At 38.5% G+C, this 23,048-nt stretch overlaps 1 protein-coding gene across 3 annotated transcripts in view; it reads right to left on the bottom strand.

The window, feature by feature from the left end:
- GRM5 (glutamate metabotropic receptor 5) overlaps positions 1-23,048 on the bottom strand; it is a 286,727-nt gene that overhangs the window by 41,640 nt on the left and 222,039 nt on the right. For all 3 annotated transcript variants that reach the window (XM_074160092.1, XM_074160100.1, XM_074160108.1), the window contains exons 3-4: positions 16,434-16,669; positions 2,942-3,188 (exon numbers count right to left, since the gene is read on the bottom strand). In XM_074160092.1, coding sequence (XP_074016193.1) covers positions 2,942-3,188; positions 16,434-16,669 — 483 coding nt within the window. The remainder of the gene's footprint in view (positions 1-2,941; positions 3,189-16,433; positions 16,670-23,048) is intronic.

Genomic DNA, 23,048 nt, shown 5'->3' with positions numbered 1-23,048 from the left:
GATCCACAGCTTTGAGAATGACCTCATCAAAGTTGGAGATGTCAATGCCAAAGTGAAACAAATGAATCCGGATAACACACGCACACAAACCCGAATAAAGAGACTTTTACACATGATTATAAAGTAAGTTTTTTTTCTGGGGTTCACAGGCATAATAAAAGTCTGTTCAAGGATTAAACAGAATAACCAAAAAGTTAGCCAAGAAGCCACTGAGAAGTCTCTCTTTAGCATTGTCAGGACATTGTAACAGTTCTCCGAGTATTGCTTTGCTACTGCTGCCAATTCAGAGTTCCATGGGCTGACGAACTGCCAATGCCTAACAGGCCACAGGACCTAAAACAATTATCCCTCCAGTAGTAATTCCATGCATACATCCCAAGGGGAATACTGGAAAGAAATCTAACAAATAAAAGAAACTGTTATCTCAATATGTTGTCTCTCTTCTCTGTGGAGAGCAGTGCTGGTGGACTGACAGTCATAGCCAGCCTCAGTAAGTCCATTGCTGTAGCGGAGGCTCACGAGTCACTGGTTCCCTGGAGCTTCCTTGAGACACCACGGGGACAGTTTGTCACTTTAGGACAGGAGAGACCAGATGATGCAATAACACATTTCCAGCAGTGCCCTAACCACAGTGCAAAACACTTCTTTCAAAACAGAAGTGCCATGAAGTTCCTGAGTATCTGTATTTTATTGGTAGCACAGGGAAAACATCTCCAAAACAGTATCTCGTTTTTCTTGCCTTTTCTTGCCTTCTCAATTTCTTCTTTGGAGTTTCAATACTATTTACAGATCTTATCTTCCTGAGAAATCACGGCTGATCCTTCCATATTCATTTGGTTTTTTCCATGTCTTCTTTCTCACCTAAAACACGCCCTCCACTAGACAGTCTATCTGCTTAAAGCTCAACATACACATAAAGGACTTTGGAACAGGGCCAGGATTCAAAGCGTCTTGTGGGATTAATCATCTGTTGTATAATATCAAAACCCTTTTGCCATACATCAAAATCCTGAGCTATCTAGGTCAGAAAGGCTTTTTATGTTCTGATTTCCTGCTTAACGCCACCACCACAGTACAGCTGTGAGGATTTATATTTCTGTTTTACAAAGTGAAGATGCAGCTATCAATGTGAGTGAACAGGGGAGACGAGTTGTTCCAGTATGACTGCACCATCTCCCAGCTGTTGCAAATAGTGTTTGACAGTGCTAAAAGGACTATGAACTACTCAAAACCAGGGTATTAAAGATGGAGCTTCCTATAAAGCCTTAATCATGAAAAGTAAATTTTAGCTCAATGTTGGCTAATTTTAGCACGTAGATGGGATTTAGTGATGTGACTATTGTAGAAGAGTTTCAAAAGTAAACAAACTCTGGGACTATTTTGTCACCACACAGTCCCTTAGTTTGAGTAGGCAGAGCACTAAAGTATCTCACACCTATCCAGTGAGGCTGGACTTTCTTAAAGTTACATTACCCCGAGGTTCACAATCAACACGGTGTCCTCACGTTCTTCAGTGAAACACTAATGTCCTACTGTGACTGAGCAAATGACTGCACGTGATATAATTCCTTCATCATCTTTCTTAGAATTGAATCTTAAAAGACCCAAGACATTCAATTAAATTCCTTGCAACAAATGGAATGAAATCATTATTTTAAGCATGCCAACATGAGGAAAAGGTAAAGCTAAAGGTCTCTTTGCAACATTTAGATATTGTCATTGGTGTTATGCCACATATCCTTTATCTGTGGCAGGTCACATATCATTTATTTACAGCAGTTTTCAGTCTTTCAGCAAGAAAAGAATGAAACAGATAAGAATAAGTTAAGATGCAGTCCACTGCATCTGAACACCATTAAAAACAAATGGGAATCCTTTAAAAGAAGTCTGGAGCAAGTCTTTCAAAAATAATTTGGTCAGAAAAATCTATACTGAGCACTTTTCTTCAGAATTCAGCTATTTGCAAAAATAGAAATGTTTAGCGGAAGACAGCCTTGCTCACCAAAACAGTGCTGAAAATAAATTTCCATCAGAAATTTTCCTGGGTTTCTGCCAGTTTGTGCCTGAGTTCTCCCACCAGCTCACAATGCAATTCCTTAGAGTCTGAGTCTGAAGAGTTTGAAAATTTGTGTCTCCAGAGACACAGGCTGCTTTGTAGGTGGCTGTAGAGACTGCTCTCTCTTGGAGAGAATGCTGACTTCACAGGTTTTCAAATAAAATAAAAAAATATTCAGTTCTGAAATAGCAGAAATTTTTGGAAATGTCAAGATATTCTGACCAATGGATTTACCATTTCCTATCCATCTTATATTATGTCTTATATTTCATAGGTGTGTGTATATACATGTATGTAAGTTTTCAGCAAAAGAAGCTTTGTTTAAATTCAATTTGCCTTATAGGAGCACAGGATAAATTAATAGCTTAGTCTGTTATGCAAGTGGAAAGGCTTTATTTAGACGATATGGAAGCAGATTTTTAATAATTCTGATGGAAAAAAAAAAATCCTGGACAAATCAATAAAGTATTTCTAATATTGTTTTACCTTTCTTAATAAAAGGACCATGTCTGCTATGACTGTTTATTGCACAATTGGACACATACATTTAAACACCCAGAGAGACAGAGCAATGCTGTGGTGGCTGTCACGGCCTATGAACATAAAGGTCTGATGTTTTGTTGTGAGAAGTAATACCTTGAAATGGTATAGATGAAAACAAATTTGTGCAGGAAGATTGTATGCCTGAAAGTTCATGTTCTTAACTTTAGACATCATAAAAAATGTACATTAAAAAAAGGGTTTTTTTTTGAAAAATAAGCACAGAAAGTCAGGAAATGTGAAAATAAAAGTATGAGATCTTAGTTTTGATGTCAAGTCTCCATGCATCTACTATGTACAGTTAACAAGTCTGTTATTAAACAGTTTGACAAATGTCAACGTTACCTTCCTGGTGAGTCGCCATTCTCATCAAACAAGATCATGTCCCCAGAGACTCCAGTAAAGTTAGTCTTCATGAGGGATTCCAGGAGTTTCCGACCATCTATGGGCTTCATGGCGTCACAGAGGCCCACGTAGCCTGGGCACAACGACATCTGCATGTTGTGGAGGCCGTATGCCATCGAGTATATGGCGTTGATTACAAAGCCCATCTTGGAGTCCTGAACGTGCTGCGTCCTCAGAGTCATCTGGCCTGCCAGGGAACACCGCAAAGCAGGAGGTTAGTGCATGGGGCTGAAATACGATCAGCTCTTCAGACGTCTGTTGGTGGGTTCATTATCAATGGTGGAAAAAGTCTTTTTAAGCATCTTAAACAGCTCAGTCTCTTCTCCCAAGTAACGAGTGATAAGACAAGAAGAAATGGCCTCAAGACGTGCCAGGGAATGCTTAGATTGGATATTAGGAAAACTTTTTACACTAAGAGGATTGTCAAGCATTGGAACAGGCTGCCCAAGGAAGTGGTGGAATCGTCATCCCTGGAGATATTTAAAAGAAGGATAGACATAGTGCTTAGTGACATGGATTAGTGATGATTTTTGTCAGTATTAGGTTGATGGTTGGACTCGATGATCTGAAAGGTCCCTTCCAACCTAGACAATTCTGTGATTCTATGAACATGATAATATAATGTTTTGGGGAATCCAGGATCTTCTCCCGACCTGCAGAAATCTCTCCAAATACTCAGAAACCTTTTGTTGATGTGTAAATGATAACATGGGGTCTATTCCATAGTGACCTTGTAGACAACACTTCCGTTCTAGAGACATGGAAGCTAATCCTGTGCAAACAGGCTGACCTAGGCACAGGTTCTTTACTGTACCAAAAGTTCCTGTGTTAATAACTCTCCTACTTCTATGTCTCTTGCTCCTCTCTGTTCACAAAGTGAGGATAGTGATGCAATACAGATGAATGCATTAAAATGATGTGAGATAGGCAACGACTCTGTTTAGCCAGAATTGGTTAACCTTCCTTTGTTAGGCTTTTAAAACATAATGTCTGGATTTCTGTTTTCTATTTAAGCTTCCATGAAATGCACAATAAAAATTCGTTCACCAGCACCCTGAAGGCCTTGTTTTTTATAACCCAGTGTTATTAATGGCACAGATTTGTTCTGTTGGCAGCACCAGTCCAGATAAGGAAGAGTAGGCTGGACGTTTTCTGCCTCATATGTCATCAGTAAAGCTGCCAGCTGCACTCCAGCCACCAGATCTTTAATAATGGGGAAGTGAGAAGAGTCAGAGATAAAGCAACCGCATCAATGGTGCTGGGAATTCGTCAGACACCTGGAAAGATTTGGCTCTGGAGGGAGAACAAACAAAGGGCTGTACTAGAACATTTGCTCTCCTTTTATCAGTCAAGCAGCAATCCCTAGGAGCCAGGGAGTCTTGTGTGTGGGCAGGCAGGAGCACAGGGAATGCAAAGAACCCTCTTTCTCCACCCTATGAGAGTCTGCTTGCCATAGAGGCACTGGCGGTGGCAGGGATGGAGCTTATACCTTCCTGTCTGGGCTGCTGGGGCAGCACAATGTGAAAAGCAATTTATACCATGAGAAGACAAGACAGACAATTTTTTTTTTCTTGAAAGAAATGGAGACTAATATATGACTTTGAGGGTGAAACTCATCTAGTTTAACAATATCCATCCAGAAGACAAGCATCCAGTCTGATGGCTAGGCACCTTTTTGGAGATAAGTAAGAATCTCCAGCTGGTGATCAATCCCATCATAAATTAGGTGCATCTGCAAGCTCACCTTTTCAGTGGTGAACATGAACATCATCACACAGTTCTAATCACTGAAACATTTTTGAGCACTGAAAACATCGGGAAGGGTAGCAAAGATGCATAGCTCAAACTAAAACACTGTGTAGAGGTCAGTAAGTGAATGAGGGGACTGAGAGATTCCTTTTTTCCTTCTGTTTCATGCAGGAGCTGGCACTCCCAGATCCAGTCCACCTCAGGAGCAGTAATTAAGATTTTTGTACAGTTAAGTGACATGAGACTGAAATATCTGTAATGAAAAAAAACCTTGGAAACAACACACAGTGTTGCTCATTTGTTCTGTTCTACCAAGGTATAACTTTTTCCTAATTAAAAATAATAGGCATAAAAACTGCAACAGTGGAGTACATGTAAAACCCATATTAATTGAAATTAAGTGGAAAATTGAACAAGCGTATTACATTGCAATACACAAAACTTGGTTTAACCAATTATTCATCCTCAAAATTAACAGCTCTCAAACCATGCAGTTAATTATAGTAGCCATTAGAATGAATCAGATTTGCATTAGCAATAGTCTTTACTATGAAACAATATTTCAGCTGCTTTATTGCATATGATTGTTTAAAAATGTAATAGCTTAATTCTTCCAGGAACACTCTCCACTGGGCTTTGTGCTTATAGAATTATTATTATGACTTTCTTTAAACATTGAACCTCATTGAGTTCACCTGATGATTTGTAATGAGGCTGCTTAGCTCTTTGTAGAAGCTGCTGGCAATTGTCAATGGAGTTGTGAGGGAATTAGCTGTTGTGAATATTTTAATATACTTTCTGCAGCTGGAGAAAACATTTCCCCAAGATGTTAACTGCCTCACCACTAAATAGGGGCAAATACAACCTGTCAATTCTGACTGTCAGTTTACAGTACCTCAGGATTCTGTAGTTAGGGGGAACATCTCAAAAACGGAGACAAAAGAAAATGTTTGCTTTTTAATGTACCACAATACGGTCTTAAAAAATGCCAATATTAAAAAAATTGTTATGTCTGAAAGTGGGTTCCAAACCATTTCGCAAAGTACTCTAAGCACGTCAGACTTGAAGCATGTAAGTAACGCTATTTACCTCAGTGAACCTATGAGTGGTATTACAGGAAGGCTGAATACACAAGCTAAAAGGTAAATTCTCAATCAGAAAAAAAGTAAAAATGTTTTAAATCTATTTCTGCAACAAGTATGATTTGAGTAACCTTAAATACTTTGTTCACTTTAGTATTAGTGTCTGTTCTTGATGGAAACATATTCTTAAATTCACCACCGAGTACTATCTTCAGTTAAGAATCTTTCCTGGCACAGGGTTATCATGAGATGGAGAGGTGGCACACATAGATTTAATGATGGTGATGCCAGTAATGTTCAATGAAATTGACTTTACAGACTCTTAATCAAGAATAATGAAAACATCTAATAGAAGTTGAGGAGTTTCTACAGAATTACTGGACAGAGAATAAACAGAATAAATATCCACAGACTGTAACCCGTATGCTTGTTTATAATATCCATAATAGAAGTACTTTCTATTAGAGTAAAACCCACCCATATCTATAAAATATCTGGTTTTCTGCATCTTGTACATAAGAGAAAAGTTTGCAAAGAAGGAATAAAATTTTTTGCTTTCCTGTGGGGTGGGAAAAGCTAGTGTGATGCCATTTAATGTTTGTATGTACTGATAAGCAGGACATGTTCACGTGAATGTTTTACTTCAGTTCAGGTGTGGGCTTTCGATGTCAGTCTCCAAATCCCGCCTGCTCACTGTGCTTTGGTTTGGACTGAGTGTCACAGTTTCGGAGCAATGTATCAAATTTATTTGGAAAGGCTCTAAAACAGAGAAAGTGCCCCAGGAAAGCAGCTAATGTACCACAGCTGCAAGTATGTGTTCAAACCCTAGGACAAGGCTACAGCCAGTTAATCTGTGAATCTTTCTTGGCCCAGAGTTTGCAGTCAGACTCAGCATCACTCCCAGGATGCTGCAGACAGCAGGAGCTGGAGGTGCAGAGGTGACAATGTGCGTGGGCCAGGTACAAAGCTCCACTTCACAGGTCTCCAGTTGATGAAATTTTGACAGGCTTAAGTACCTTTTCTGTGCAATTGAGCAATTTTTTCAGGACGTAGCTCATTTTCCCATAAGCGTTGTTTGAAATAATATCAACCTATTTATGAATCTGTGCTGAATTTGGTGATAATGTCCAAATGATTATAGAAAGTAATCTGTACTGCAGTACCTCAGAACCAATAAATATTAACACTGTATTGTGATAATTACTGCAGAAATAAAAAAAAAAAAAAATTGCCTCCTGCAATTAAGATGTACAAGGCAACAGAAGAATGCGAGGTGCATCAAATCTTATTTAATGAGGAAAGCGGGACAGGACAGTACTTGCAATCATAAGTGATCCAGCATTGGGGGATTCTCTGAGAAATGGGGGAACCTCAGTGGTTAGAGGATGTGCACAGATCCCTCAATTTAGTTCTGTTTATTCCCTTATCTTTCTAGTCCAAGCAATTTTAGTAAGTAAATAAGGGCTTATCCTACTAGTTTCCAAACTGTGAAATCATGAGACAGTTCCAGATTTGAAGCCGCATAGCAATTTCTGTCTACAAATTATTAGGCAGAAAAATCCTGGCCCTTCTTTGGCAAATGAATAACCCATCCGTCCTTCAGTTTCCCATCTAATAATATTTCCTTTCCACTATGTTTTATGTGTCATATTTATTGCAGGAAATAAAAATTATTCCTCAGGAAGAGGACTACTCATTATTTTCCTTCTTTCCCTCTGCTTAATGCAATGTGCTTTTTATTGGCTGGAGTTTTTAGGTGCTATCGCGCTTTCTCTGAAATGAAAGTATACATATACATATGCAAATATTCTATAGATCATTTAGGAATCTATATATACAGGATTTAGGTGAGCCTTTGCAGTACGATTAAATGCATTAAATATCCGCTTAGGAATTTGCTGCCACTGGAGAAGGTAGTTAATACCCATGCTTTTTCCTGCTTAAATGTATATTATGTATGTCTGGATATATCTGTATGTTCCCAGATTTATTATAGGGCTATGTTAAAGGCAAAGAACAGTCTGAGAATCATATGGACTCAGAACATCTTAACCTGCACCTTTTCTGCCCCCACTGCTGGCAGTGACCCAGTTTGGGACACTCCAGCGATATCCCAGCAGAGGATAAATGTGGGCTCTGCAGGGTGATCATACACTGTGCTACTCAGCAGCACCTCATAAATTTATGAATTTTTCCATGGCTTGGAGCCATGCAAAGGCAAGCTCAGGTACGTGCACACCACAGCTGTGGAGTCTGAGCTGAGGCAGCCTGTTAACATAAGCCTGGGAGTTTATATGGGGAGGGCTGGCTCTGAAAGCAGCCTCAAACCCACGACTGACTGCGCAGAGACTGCCCAGTGCTAAACTCCTTGTCCAAATTTATTCTTTTCTGTTGTCATGTCTCCAAAACAGAAATATGTTGATGACAGAAAAGAAACATGTTCTTTTACCAAGAAGGTGATTCCAACTGGCAGTGGTTCAGTTCTTGGATCTATTTAAAAAACAATTAGTGTACTTATGGTCACCGAGCCAAGAAAGTACTTTAGGGTCCTTCATAATCCCAGTGCAAGGTGAGTCAGTCCTCAGCACTGGGGGTCCTGAGCTGTTCCCACGCTCCAGCCCTTCTCCTGTAGACCCCAGTTCCTGCCATCCCAGCCATGGGCTGAGTTCCCCTTGCTTTGCCAGACTGCGGATGTACCTCAGGGCACTGTGCCGGCAGGGAACAGCAGTGCTGGGAATAATTAATAACCTCATAAGACTGTCCCGTCCCCCCCCCCAAAGATGGAAAACCAAAACAAAACCAACTCTTGCAGAAAATTCTGAAATTTCAGTATTTTTTCCCCTACTCAGCATGCAAATAAACAGAAAGCAGTCTTCAGTAAAATTCATTATTTTATGAGTTTTTTATGTAAAACCTGTCATCCCTCTTTTTTTCTCCCTATGTTTTACCCTCTAGGAAGATGTAATATAATTTTTTTTCTGTTTGCCAGCTGGTGACATTACAAAGCCTTATCAAGCAGAGATGTGCAAGAGTGCAAAATTACCATGGTTCAATATGCTTTTCCTGCTTTCTAACTTTTCCAAAGCTGAGAATATTTGGATTTTAAAGAATGGAGAAAGAGTGAAAGGAAGAGTGAAACTACATTCCAGGCAGCCCCCCTCTTATTTTGTTCTCTGAGAAGAAACAAGAGAATGAAATATGAGACAGAATATGGGAGAACAATTTTTTTCAAAGTGTAGAGCAGTTTTTTGCTGTGCAGTGAGTTTAACATTGAAATAAAGGGAAACGGGTAGTGTTCCACTTTTTTATTTTAAAATTTCTCAATGATCAAAAGGTTGTTTACAACAAAATCCTAAAGGATGTCACAGAGGAAACCAGAAATATAGCCTATGGTCTCCAACTACCCTATAATGTTTCCTCATGACTAATTCACAAATTAGTTTCCATATAGTTTCCATAAATATGTCATTAAAGACTTCACCGATTCTTTGTGTTAATTTTTGTTTTGAGAGACAATAGGCTGGGAGAAATGAGTTATAGTTGTGTTAACAAATAGTCCCACATTCACTTTCTGCTAGCTATAGCTGAAGTTCAAGGCCACCAGCAAACATTTTTGGTTGCTTGATTGCTTTTTGGTGTTTTGTTTGTTTGTTTGTTTGTTTGTTTGTTTGTTTTTTCACCTTTGCATTAGTGAATGCAAAAATTAAAAAAAAAAAAAAAAAAGTAAGGGGAAAAGGCTGCCCTTTGTAACCAAGTCATAGCAGGCCCTGTCTGCTGCAGATTATGGTGTAGGACCATGGGTCCATGCTGTCACAGTTGTGCTCCTTGGGAACACCTCGGTAACCTTCCCTAGATTTGCAAGTTCTGGATGGCACGGCATCAAGTCAGTCATCCCAAAAACATGCATGTCTCTTCAGTGAAGAAATACGTGGAGTCTTATAAAATGGAGGAAAGGCTCTATATGTGAACCAAGGTAAAACAGTGCTCATACCTAATTAAGTTAACGTTGTTTAAAGATACAGAAAAAACTTTTTCTGGAAGCTTTTCCAAAATCTGTCATTAGAATTTTCTGTTAAAGCAATGTTAAAAAGAAACTTTCAGTTCTCTGTTATTTGTAAGATTCCAGGTGTATTTTTCTGCTAAAGATAAAATTTAATTGTTTATTTATTTATTTATTCACTAATTTAATTTCTTCCAGGCTCTTGGACTGACTAACAAAGATATTTTCTGCTGTACGGGAAACTTCATGTAGTTCAAATGTCCTTTCCATTCAAAATGAATAAATAAACTCGAAATTGGATTTTATCTTTTCTGAAAAGGAAATTCAGAGGAAAAAGGAGAGATTTGACAAGACTGGCAAATGTCACTTATGCTGAGCTAAAAAACCATATCATAACACTGAAACAATGTAAAAGCAAATGATAAACTTGAAACAAAACACTTCAGTGCTAATGACACGAGAAAACAAAAAATGACTCATTTCAATGCTTTTCTTTCAAAGTGTGTGTCATTGAATCAACATACTGCTATGGAACATTTTTCAAATTTGACAAGCAAATATCTTCCAGTGCAATCCACTCTCCAAAGGTTTTTGACCAATTCTGACTTTCACTCTTCACAACTGAAAGCCAATACTAGCACTGTTACACTTTCTGTGATGATTATCACTAAAATGTTAAATTTGAGAATGACCAAGGGACCAAATTCAGTGTCCTAAAATTCAGAGAGGATTTTCAAATGAATTTTTTCAAGTTGACTTTGTTGCTTTACATGTATTTAAGCCCACAAGCAAGGCATGTTCAGAGTTTTCACAAATTTGAGTAGAGGCTGACCTGCATCCTTGGGTACCTATGTACTGGTGGTGGTCTGGCTTCTGTTGTCAAGCCCAGTAAAATCAGCAAAAAGAGTAACAGTGACTGTAAATCCTAGGAGAATGTAAGTAAACAGGTATCTGTTTCTTCACACCATTTTCTTAGAAACATTGCTATCCTTTCATCTTCCACAGAATTCAATTTCTTTGGTCATAAATTAGAATGAAATACAACCCCAACAGATGCAAAAGCACATTAAAGGCTGGCATAAAACTTCCTGTACTTGCAAACATGCTTATATGAAATATTTCAATCTATATAGGGAGTTGAACTGCTGTGAGACAAGAATGACCGGAGCTACTCCAATTCATCCATCTAATGAAAAATGTATATAATCCGAATACATTTAATTATAATTTACTTTTATTCTTAAGGCTCAAGAGACATGGTGCCTTCACAGTGATATTAATCTCTTCCAGATAGTTTCCAAGGTTCAGAAAGGTAGTGAGAAAACGAATTATATTATAAAGAGTAATAACATAGTAGCATGGTACATCATCAAAATTACCTAATATAGGAAAGGAGAAAGGCAGGAAGCAGAAAATGAAAGAAAAATAGATATAGCTTTGTAGTCAGATTTTGGAGGAGTTTCATGAATTCACTAACAGCAGTGAGAAGATTGAAGTTATTCAAGGGTTTGAGTTACAGGTGTGCTAAAATCAAAATCAATGCATACCAAAAAGTCACATGGTTAAATCATGAATGGAATATTTGGATTTATGCATCCTGCTAAGACCCATTCAGAATGCTGCTGTAAATCTCATTTTCCATGTTCGTCACTTTGAGTATGTTCTTCTTCTCTATGAAATTCTGCCACTGGCTCCTTGCTCCCAAGCACATCAGACATAAGTTGCTTTCCTCACTTTCAGTGCCCTTTCTGTCCTGTCTGTGGTTGATCTTTGTCTGTGATCACCCAGTCTCCATCATTTCCCTTTGTGTTTTGTACCTTGCTGCTTTGAACCTCAGTATTTATTTTCGGGACCCTGATGTAAATACCTGCACAAATGCCACCTCACCTTTCTTCAGGTTCTTGTTTCTACTGTGCCTTTACATGAAACTACCAGCTTTCCCAGGTCTGTAACCTCTGCCAAACTAAGATGTTGCACTGCTTCATCAGCATCGGCCTCTATTTATTTGCTCATTCTTGTCTTACACTTAGATCACAGATACTTGGGATGTGTGTTTTGTTTTTTCTCTGTGTTTTAGTAACACCTTAAAAAATGCTGTTCCATTCATGCCTGTGGCTTTTACACAGCATGGGAAAAATAATATCAGCAGCAGAGGCAAAAGGATTCATTTAACAGATTGGTAAATGTAATAAATATGCTGCTTCTCCTGGTAACTTTGAAGACTTGACTTTTTCCACTAATGTCAGTTGAGCCAGTTTCACAACATACTTTGCTTGCCTTGGGTTCTGTTTCTGCTCTGTGTTAAGATGAATTTGTAAAACACCCTCGCTAGGAGGAAGAAGTACTAGGAATTTGAGTTCTGGTGGGGACATTTGTCTGTAAGAAAGCAAGCGCATACACACCTAAGTCTTTAAAAGTCCAAAGGCAATCGATACCAAAAGATTGGATTAACCTTTTATAACCTGAAGGTGGTCGTTGAGTGGAGTTACTCATCTGGATCAACTTGCACACCTATTTAGGAACTTTACTGAATTGTGGCTTTAGATAATAAAAAAATATCTGACTGGTGCCAGAGGGGAAGCCAAATCCGATTCTTGTAAAATCCCTTGTGTTCAGAGGCCATTACGTGTCTTCTTTTAAAGATGCATTTTAAATTCTTTGCTGTGACTCTTGGTGTTCAGTGGTGGCTTGTAGCAGCTCTCCTGTGGCATGGAACTGATTACACTGAAAATCAAGTCAGATAAGTCTGCAAACTTCTCTCTTTCTGTAGTGCTCCAGCTGGGCAGAAAATCAATGTACTTAGCAACAGCAGTGCCACCTATTTGGGTTAAGTAAGTATGTTCAAATCTGCAAATGAAAAGCGGGCTTGATGCTAAAATTTTCATCTCAGTGTGAACTAAGCGTTTGTGAAGGGATGGAGACTTCTCAGTGCTTGATGGAAATTAATGGAGGAAAAACTATTTTGGATTGGTTTTTTGGATTGTCTTTATTAGTCTGATTTCACAGTTTTATTATGCATATCTTACAGAATTGTGTCTTCATTTCATAATAATACCTGCAGTCTCGGTGGATAGCTTATATTAAAAAATAAAAAAAACCCTCAAAAGTCACTGCAGCTGGCTTCATTGGCTTATGACTTCATTTATTTTCTGTCATGGAGGTAAATGTAGTCTACCATTTTACTAGGCAGGGATCAGCAGAGTAAATACAAAGGCTTAAACAGCTAAGTTCGTACCCGGGACAGAGGTGAAGTCAATTATCTATTCAGATTTCAGCCATATCTCTATGTGCTTGTTTTCTTGCTGTTTGAATAAGTTGTTTATACTGTTAACTGTTGTTTATTTTTTTATGATAGTACAAGCGGGTGGAGAATAATTCTTCTTTTCCCCACTAAAGTAGTGGTTATTGCTTTCTGTATAGACATCTTCATTTAATAATGACCTCATCTATCAACACCAATCAGCTTTATGTTTATCTTTTTATCATTGTCTCAAGAAGTAAAGAGTGGCTTGTCTTTTGGTGCAAAAATAGATTTCTATTTCTCTCTAGCATTTCTCAATAAATTCAATCTCTTTGATTGGAATCCTAAGAAACACCTTTAACTTTTTTTTTTTTTTTTTTTAATACAGCTGCTGGAGAAGAGAATGTAGCCAGTTAGATAAACTAAAGGACACAGTCCTGTTTTCTTACCAGGAGAAATCTGAAACAGCACTAATATTCATCATTGTACAGAAACTATCAGGACAGTCTATGAAATACATGTGACCACCAAGAGGTAGAATGATCTTTACAACTGTGAAGTCCAAACTGAGGGAATTTAAGGCTCAAAACTTCAGTGCCTGAAGTTAAGAAACCATATATGAATGTAGGAATTGATATAAAGACATGATTTTCAAAGTCATATGGAAGATAGTAAATGAGGTAGAAAGAAAAAATACCAGAGAGTCTCAAAAACTCATGTCAATTTTGAGGTTAAACTCCCAACATCAAAGTCTCTTACTCCTGTAATTCTTAGAGAATACATTTGTGTCTTTCCTGCTGGTAAATCCACAAATTTGTCTAACTTCAATATTTTTTCACTTTACCATACACCCTTGCCTACTTTTGGGGCTATTGTGAGAAAAACAGCATAGATATCTTAGCACTTATGACACAAAAAATTGTCATTAAATAAATCTGCATGTCATCTTTCTGCCAAACCTTTGAATTTCCTTCATATGAATTCTGACAGATGGTCTAGATCAAAATCATAACTCTAAAACTGAGTAACATGATGACTAACAGCTTCCTGTGTGAAAACCCTGATTAAATGGGCAGTTTTAATTGATTGTTGTGCGTAGTGTTTTTAATCTGGGGAACTCCACAACTGAATTAACATTTTCTGCCCTACAGCAACAAGAAAGAATGAAAACTATTATAATCTTTTTTGTTGTTGTTCTTTTACTATAGCTCTCATGGCCCAGCACTGAATACAACAATAAAGCTGAAGGAAAAGTAATTAGAACAATCTATTTGGGAAATCAGTCCTTTTCTCTGTTCATGATTTGCAAATCAGCAGATTGCGATTCTTGCACCTTTCTTTGTGTATTTGACATTCTTAGGTTTTAGGTACCTATTTGAGCTGTGGCTCATTCAGGATCTCTTTGTGGGAAACCTTCCACTGATGAGCGCTGTTCAAACTGAGCTATTCAAGCTTCATGATTAAGTTGTCTCATATCCATAACTGGGTGACTTTGTGTCTAAAATAACATCTCCCTGCACCCCTGAGATAATTTTTTTGCAGTGGTGAATTGTATTTTAGGCACTATAAAAGACTCTGTAGGCAACTACATTTCACAGTTCCCAATCTTTCATATAAAACAGAAATTAGATTCTCCCAGTGTTGGTAAAAAGTAAGTAAAAAAACCCCACACCTAGAAAATTCAAGTTGAAATGTCATTGCTAACACACCATAGTGATAGAAACGAGGTCTTTATTAGCCCATATCAAGCCATTCCCACTGTACTAACAAGAAAGAGATCTACATTATCACGGGGAAATCAATGAAGTTTACTGCTCAATATGCAGTACCTGTCAATAGGGCAAATAAAACCTGTGTCAGGCTGTGTTGGAAGGGTAGCAAAATAAAAATAACGGAGAAAAGTCAGTTGAATGCAGAAGTCGTACATGGAGATTTTGAGATTCCCAGATTCAATTTCCAGATCAGCCACAAACTTCCTCTGCAACCTTGTACAAAGTGAAGGAAAGATGTATGAACATTAAGTGGGACTTATGTGGGGTTTTGTCTAGTGTAAATCCAAGACTTTGATCCTTTAAGCTATTTTTTGGGCTCATGGATGTGTGGAAGATATTGACATTTTTAGGAGTAAAGGTCCCTTGAGACCTAGAGCTGTGGTTGGCCTAATGTCCAGCATGGCACCTCCTTATGGCCCAGCATCAGCAGGATGCCCATTGTGTTAGTACTGCTTGACATCTCATGAAATAAAAATTAACAGAAGTAAGGGAAAAATCATAGAATGGTTTGGGTTGATACAGACCTTTAAAGATCATTAATTCCAACCCTCTGCCACAGGCAGGGACACCTACCACTGGACCAGGTTGTTCAAAGCCCCATCCAATCTGGTTTTGAACGCCTCTAGGGATGGGACATCCACAACTTCTCTGGGCAACCTGTTCCTGTTCTCACCACCCTCACAGTAAAGAATTTCTTCCCGATATCTAATCTGAATCTCCTCTCTTTCAGTTTAAAACCATTACCCCTTGTCCTGTCACTACACTCCTTCATAAAGAGTCCCTCTCCATCTTTCCTGTAGGTCCCCTTCAGGTACTGGAAGGCTGCTATAAGGTCTTCCCCGAGCTTTCTCTTCTCCAGGCTGAACAACCCCAACTCTCTCAGCCTGTCTTCATAGAAGAGGTGTTCCAGCCCTCTGATCAACTTTGTGGCCCTCCTCTGGAATCATGTCAGTGATACCAGGAAAATGCACCACAACTTTCTGGGAAAAAATGGTTTTGCCACTGTTTTGCAAAAATGACAGAATGTTGTGGCAGTTTTTGCTAAAATCAGTACAATTTAATGAAAAAGATCAGCTTAAAATGGCATTTCTTGAAATGACTCATGACTGAAAGAAAACATAATGAAATCTTTCAAACCAGCTATTTTTCTATCTGAAGTACACTATCATCATTACCATATGGACTTTATCATCCATATGGATACCTTCTAATATATTAATTCTCTCATTACTCTTGTGAAGTAAGGCAGTATGATTAGCCCTGTTTCAGAAAAGAAGCATTGAAGTTTGGATTACAACATTTTTGAAAGTGTTTAGATGTCTATGGAGGTAAATTAGCAGCATGTTTTTCAAATATAGAGAGGAGTTAGGTACTGAGTCACTACGTGTTTGTTTCTTTAGAGATCTGAATATTTTTTAAATTGTGGTTGTCATCATTTTGGAAAAATCAAGGACTTCAATTCGAGCCTCTTTCCTTCCAACCCCACTCACTGTTCCACCAGACCAGGCTGCATCAGTCCAACATGAGCTGTTTACACCAGACCTTCAGTCACACTGGTTTATACAGTAGAAGAAATAAGTTCACTTACTTGTGCAAGTCTTGTTGTATTTAGGGTTCTCTTGAGGAAACCCTTCCAACCGGCACTGGAACCTGTGCTGCCAAAACTCCTGAAACCATGGATTTCGGTGATTGGTTTCTGGCCGAAGCTGAAGGTAGTAATCATCAAACCACTTCACATCGGGAGACTGGAGCTTGATCGTTATTCCACCGACAGCTTCACGCTGATACCCTTCTGTCACGTCGTACCTGTCTGCCCAGCCATCACTGCAGGGATAAATGGAAGAGAGACAACATTAAACATTCAAAGGAATATGAAAATAACTTTCCTAAAAATAAAATTCAGAGCCTAAGAGCACACACCCACACCTGTGATTCTGAGTGGAGTTTTGTAAAGCATCTGTAATACTTTTAGTAGAAGAATTCTGTGTTTTCCTTTTCCTTACATTTTCTTGTCATTGGCAGCTTCTACTTAGATGATATATTCTTCATCCTCTGCTTCAAGTAATTGAAACAACATTAAAAATCACAGATCCTGAATTTTGCCAGGTATAAGCACATCTCTGCATCATGCTAAGCCTCACTGAGCTCTGGGGAGAAAATCTTGGATTCAGTGTTTTACTGACACTAGGGTGATACTACTCTTACTTGAAAGGTGACCTTGAAGACAGGACGTTTTACAGCACAAAGGGCGGGACTGTGTTACAGACCATGCCTATACTGCGCAACAGAGTATGGCACAAAGAGCCAGAAGCAAATTTTGAATAGGCTGACGCTGCTGAAGCAGAAATACCAGCTCAGAGCTCAGATGCTGAGACACTATGGCATTGCATCTGCAGCAATAAATCCTCTCTGCAGACATGACTAATGAACATAGGAAGAGCATCATGCAGATCCACGTGTTGCTTCTGTTTCTGGGTTCCTCGTGGCTGGAGTATTATGAAGTTGTGTGATGCTGTCCCACACGCAGAATTTTAAACCCCTTCTGTTAACTTATCTGCTTTGAACACTCTGACCACAAGTAGCCAGAAGCAGCTGAAAACCCAAACCAAACAAAATGTCATGATCTTCTCAGGGTAATTCCTCCTCCCCAGTTTCACAATGGATTTTCTTGGAAGTACTGACATTTACAAAGTTACACTAAAATGTACATATCTCATTAGAGCATTACAGATTTCTGCTGGCTTATTATGAACATGATATTTCAGTTTTTCAAAAGCCCCAGGTCTTACAGTTAGAGAAATGTAGAAGAATCTCAGATTGTGATTTTTTCCCCTCTAAAAGGCACTGGTATTAATGACTATAGAGAGCATCTTTAAATCATACAGGTCAAATAACTGAAGGATAAAAAATAAGCTTAATTTTTCATATTTTAAAACTTCATTAGTTGTTTAAAGCTAGCCTTAACTATTTTAACTTAGTCAGAGTGTAACCAATGTAGGTGACTTTTATCTGTATGTTGTTCTATTTTGATCATTCACTGCCTGGCTTAAGCTTTGCTCCCGTACTGCAGAGCACACTGGAAGACTCTGCACATTCCCTGTCCTCTACACGGGGATTCATCTGTCCTCACACCGTGCAGAAGTCAAGACCTCAGACAGTAACAAGTTTTCACTGAAGCCTGGACTCCATAGCTGCAATGTCAGTAAATAGCAGCTTCACCAGTGGTAAAAATAATTTCCAGTATCTCGAATGGAAATAAAGGGACTGTTAAACATGCTTCAGATTTCAAATGCATTCATTTACTCAGCCCAAAAGAGAAAAACATATATTCATGAAAGGAGAAAGATGAGCACAGATATTCAGCTCAAATACAGCACTTGGAAAATTTACCTTCAAGCTTAGATCCAATTAGGGATGAGCACAGGTATTAATGTTCCCAACCACACTCGGGATGCTCAGTACAGGCAAACACTCCCCACCTTCCACCAGGACAAGGTGGTGTCTATTTACTGGACAAAGAGTTAGAACCATTTATGAGGGTTTTTTGTGGTAAAAGCCTCAGACGTTTTTTTTTAAATTTATGAGTGATTTAACCTTTTCTTTGAAACATTCATTTTAATCTTTGCCAAGTTTTTAAGCAGTTTTATCCATCCTCATAAAATCTGACAGGTTTTATGAGAGCAGGAAGTGATAGGTTTTCTGTAGTGTGTAGTTTTAGAGAATTAGAGCGGTGCTGTCAGTATCCCAGCTTTATGAGCTGTCTCGTAAACAACTTAGGAAAAAACCTGCTTTCTTGTAATAATTTCTTTATCATTTTTCAGAGGAACAGTTTTGTAGATATAATAGAGCAGAGTGTTATAAAATTCATAGTATTACTTTATGAATAGTTACCCCCTCTAAGAAGATTTGCAACAGAGATACCATTTTATAACTTTAAGTTATTAAAAAAGACAGAAATAACAACTTCATATTACATAACCCTCCTTCTCAACTTTTCCACAGAAGGACTTCTTAATTCAACAGAGCTGCTTTTAATTCAAATAAGTATTTCAGTTTAGCTTCTGGGGCAAAAGGCTTTTAGGAGTGTTATACAAAAGATGTACCCAAACTGTGTATTGCAGAGAAAACAATGTAGAGATAACAAACCCTCAGACCGACAAGGTGGCAAAGCAAATGGTAAAATAATATCTAAAAGCCAGTGAAAGTGCAGTAAAAAAAGACTTGCATGAGTATGCAAAAGCACCAGTAGTGTGTGATATTTAAATTCTTCACCCACAATAGAGTAACAAAACTTATGGGATGTCGATGACTGGATGATACCGATGTATTTGGGATATTAGAGCTGTGGCGTCCTCTGAATTCAATAAGGGGTGTGAAGATGAGGGAGAGGAGACAGAGAGGGAGATATGTTCTTACTTTCATAGTCCTGCCTGTCCCTCTTTAGACCTTTTTTTCTTCTCCTAATAGCTTAATTTTGCTGTAGTAGCTGGTGATACCATTGTAATCCATTGGTGATTTCATTATGAAAGGTTCAAAATGGTAATTACTGACCACTAAAATTTAGTGGTTCAACTGAAGAAAGATGCTCTGTGACAAGGAGCTCCAAATGAAGTCCAGTACAATCTCCATTCTCACCCACAGAAGTGACAAGGTGCATAGGTTATCACTAATGCAGTGCAGGACTGCATGCTGATGAAAAGAGATGGATCTTTAAGTTAACAGTGGGGTGTATAGGATACAGGTTAACAAAGGACATGGATACCCCTACAAAAGTTCTTTTTTTTTTTTTCTCCCTTGCACTGTGCTTTCAAATTTTGTTCTGATGATTAGGTGATTAGGTGATTCTGATTATTAGAAACAGGTGATGTTGCTTTTTAACCAATAAACGAATGTCCCTAAAGTGATCCCACCAAGACTTAAAGATAGAACTGCACGTGAAAAACCTTGCTGTGAAAGAAAGCAGTAGTTGTACAGCTGCAGCACCAAATGTAAAAGCCCCTTGCTGAGATATGTGTCAGGTGTACGCAGTAATCACAGAATCACAGAATCTTCTTGGTTGGAAGGGACCTTTGAGATCATCAAGTCCAACCAACAAAAAAAACCCAAACCAAACCAAAAAAAACCAACCAACCAACCAACCAAAAAAAAACCCAACACCAAAACCAAAACAAAAAAAACACCCACCCACAACTACACACCACACCCACCCACAAACAGACACAAACCAACAATCTCAGGCACTAGAGCATGCCCTGAAGTGCCATGTCTACATGTTCCTTAAATACCCCCAGGGATGGCGACTCCACCACCTCCCTGGGCAGGCTGTTCCAGTGCCTGACCACTCTCTCAGTAAAGTAATTCTTCCTAATATCTAATCTAAACCTCCCCTGCCGCAACTTCAGACCATTTCCTCTGGTCCTGTCATTATTCCCTTGGGAGAAGAGGCCAACACCCACCTCTCTACAACCTTCTTTCAGGTAGTTGTAGAGGGCAATGAGGTCCCCCGTCAGCCTCCTCTTCTCCAAACTAAACATGCCCAGTTCCCTCTGGTGCATTTTCCTTAAAGGCTGGTGGTGTGAAACAGCATAATAACCATACTGTATCAAGCAAAATATATAATTGTTAATGATGTTTCTTCAAAACAAAACAAAACAAAAAACATAGGAAAGGAAAAAGAAAAATGGCTAAATGACTTTTACTGTTGCAGCACTAACAAGAGATGAACTTGAAATAGGAAGTCCATTACCATAATGTTCTTTATCTGTTATCAGATCTTATTTGCCTGTGTACGTTGTCCCGGCTACTGGGTTTTGAAAGATACGCCAGGGCAATGGAGTTTTTAGTGAAAAAATATGCCTCAACAAACACAGGGGAAGAGTTCTGCTCCTTTGTTAAAAGGTCTGTTTAGTCTACTCACAGTAAATCACAACATTGTTTTATATCACAGAAAGGCTCCAATAAATGACACGACAAAGCCACCAATACTTAAAAAAAATGATTAATGAATAACTATGATAATGAATAAATGTAAATACAATAAAATAATTCAATGCTTTAGGTCACTACTGTAAACACAATTACTTTTAAACATCTGAACAGAAAAGTAGAGGCAAATGAGACCCTGTTTAAATGCCTGGATTGCACAGCTGTGACCACAGATCATGAGCACCCTGCTCGCTTCCTCCCCCACAACCCTGGATACTAAAGGTAAGGAATAAGTCTTCATACTCTTCCAGCTGGGTGTAACTGAACAAATAGGGCTACATACTGTAGGACCAGTATGTATTGTTATACAGTATGTACACAGAAGATAGAGGTGCAGACTTTTTAGGTTCATGTTTGCTACAGTAAAATGTGAGAAACTTGAATGTGGCTTCCTGGATTTTCTGTGTTTTCTTCTTTTCCATCTTTCCGATCTTTCCCACCTTAGATATGAAAGAGCCAGCCCCAATAAGAGCTTCCTCAGATGGATTGCATTGTTGTGCTGGCTTCAGTCCACTTTGCCTATCATACACAGGGATTGTGGGAGGAAGGAAAAGCAATCTTTGACACTAAGGTGTTGGTACCCAAGAAAGATGAGATGTAGACCTGCATCTGTTATAAAGAATTCTCCACCTGTTTGAGTGAAGTGGTTTTGTTTCTTCTGGAAAGAATCATCATGGAGGGAGAACATTCAAGTGAAGAGCAGCACAGGACGTTGAAGCATGCTTGAAGCATTATGAAGAGGTCATCAGAAAGACACTTAATGACTATAAAGACCATTCAGTATGCATGATGAAAATAGTTGCTTTGGGCTCATACAGTGCAATCAAGAAATTGCTAGCCCTCCTAAAAAACATTTACAAAAAGGTGAAGCTAGTCAATCCTTGCCAACAATGATGTTAGCATTTAATTCCACAAAATATCTTCAAAAAGACAAGATGGACGTTGATCCAAGAGCACTTCACATCTACTAGGTAAGCAGCAGGACTATCAACAGCACGGAGTATGCTACTGATGTCAATTTGCTGTCAGGGATACCAGGGATTTACAGAGCTGATTGACACCTCCTACAGGATGAGCAAATTATTAGAGTTGCACATCACTGTAAACAGGACAAAGGCAGAAAAGGCGGAAAACTACTGTCAGCTTAAACTACATAAGAGAATGCAGAAACCTTTAATTCCATGGTAAGATTTGTGTGAAACAACAATTGTTCAGAAGAGATAATTAGGCATGCATAAATAAATAGATAATATGAAAAAAATTTAAAGGGTTCAGGAAAAGCAGGCCAATTGAGTAGAAAGGAGGTGTTGCCTCATGCATCAGGGTTTCAGTCACAGAGATACAGAACATGGAAGGAATTAGGGCTATTGACTAATGGTCATGATTACAAGTGACAGGTATATGGTCCCTCCTTTGAGAAGTGTCTGATTAATGTCATCAAATCTGGAAGATGATGTGGAGAAAGGTTTTTGTGAGCTGCTACCAGAGCATTGTCCAAAGCACAGAACTTAGTGATAATGAGGGGTAGTAGACTGATGCAGTAGTTTGTCTATCAAGTTCTTGGAAAGCCTAGATGACAGTACTGGGCTACAAGCTATACCTAGTACAAGAGAGAGGATGCTCTTCTGTAGGGGTTTAATCAGTAGGTGGGAACTGTTTGAGAAGGTTAAGACAAAAGGCAAATTGGGTGAGAACAATCATGAAAAATAACATTTGTGACTTAAAAGAGCAAAGAAGAAAAATAGTAGACTTCACTAAGCCTAGAAAATTTTAAGGTTATGTCTTGTTATGTTGTAAGGAATGTCTAAGGAATTGAAGAATTAAAAAGTACTTAATTAAAAAGTGCCATGCAGAGGAAGATTAGAAAATACAGTAAAACATTAGTGTGCCCATCTCAAAGATGGAAATATATGAAAAGCATAAGCAAGCTCAGATTTTCAAGGATCAATGTGAAAGAAACACATTAGATGACGGCGATAGAATGAGAAAGGTCAAGGCACAAACTGAGCTGCAACAAACAAGGGACATCAGAAGTAACAGAGAGCAATTTTCTAACAATTTTAGAAGAGGAAGAGTAAAGAAAGTGCTGGTCAACAGTACACTACAGGGAGAAAGCTACTAAAGACAAATAGAGGACAGCTTTTAGTATCAAACTTCACAAAAGGAAAAGCTAGTGATAAGTGACAGAGGTGAAGGGCCACCCAAAAAGTGAAAAGGT

Source organism: Numenius arquata, chromosome 1 (genome assembly GCF_964106895.1).
Source record: "Numenius arquata chromosome 1, bNumArq3.hap1.1, whole genome shotgun sequence".
NCBI classification, from domain to species: Eukaryota; Metazoa; Chordata; class Aves; order Charadriiformes; family Scolopacidae; genus Numenius; species Numenius arquata.
Note: the sequence above shows the minus strand (reverse complement) of the source record. Positions and strands in the feature narration are given on the sequence as shown.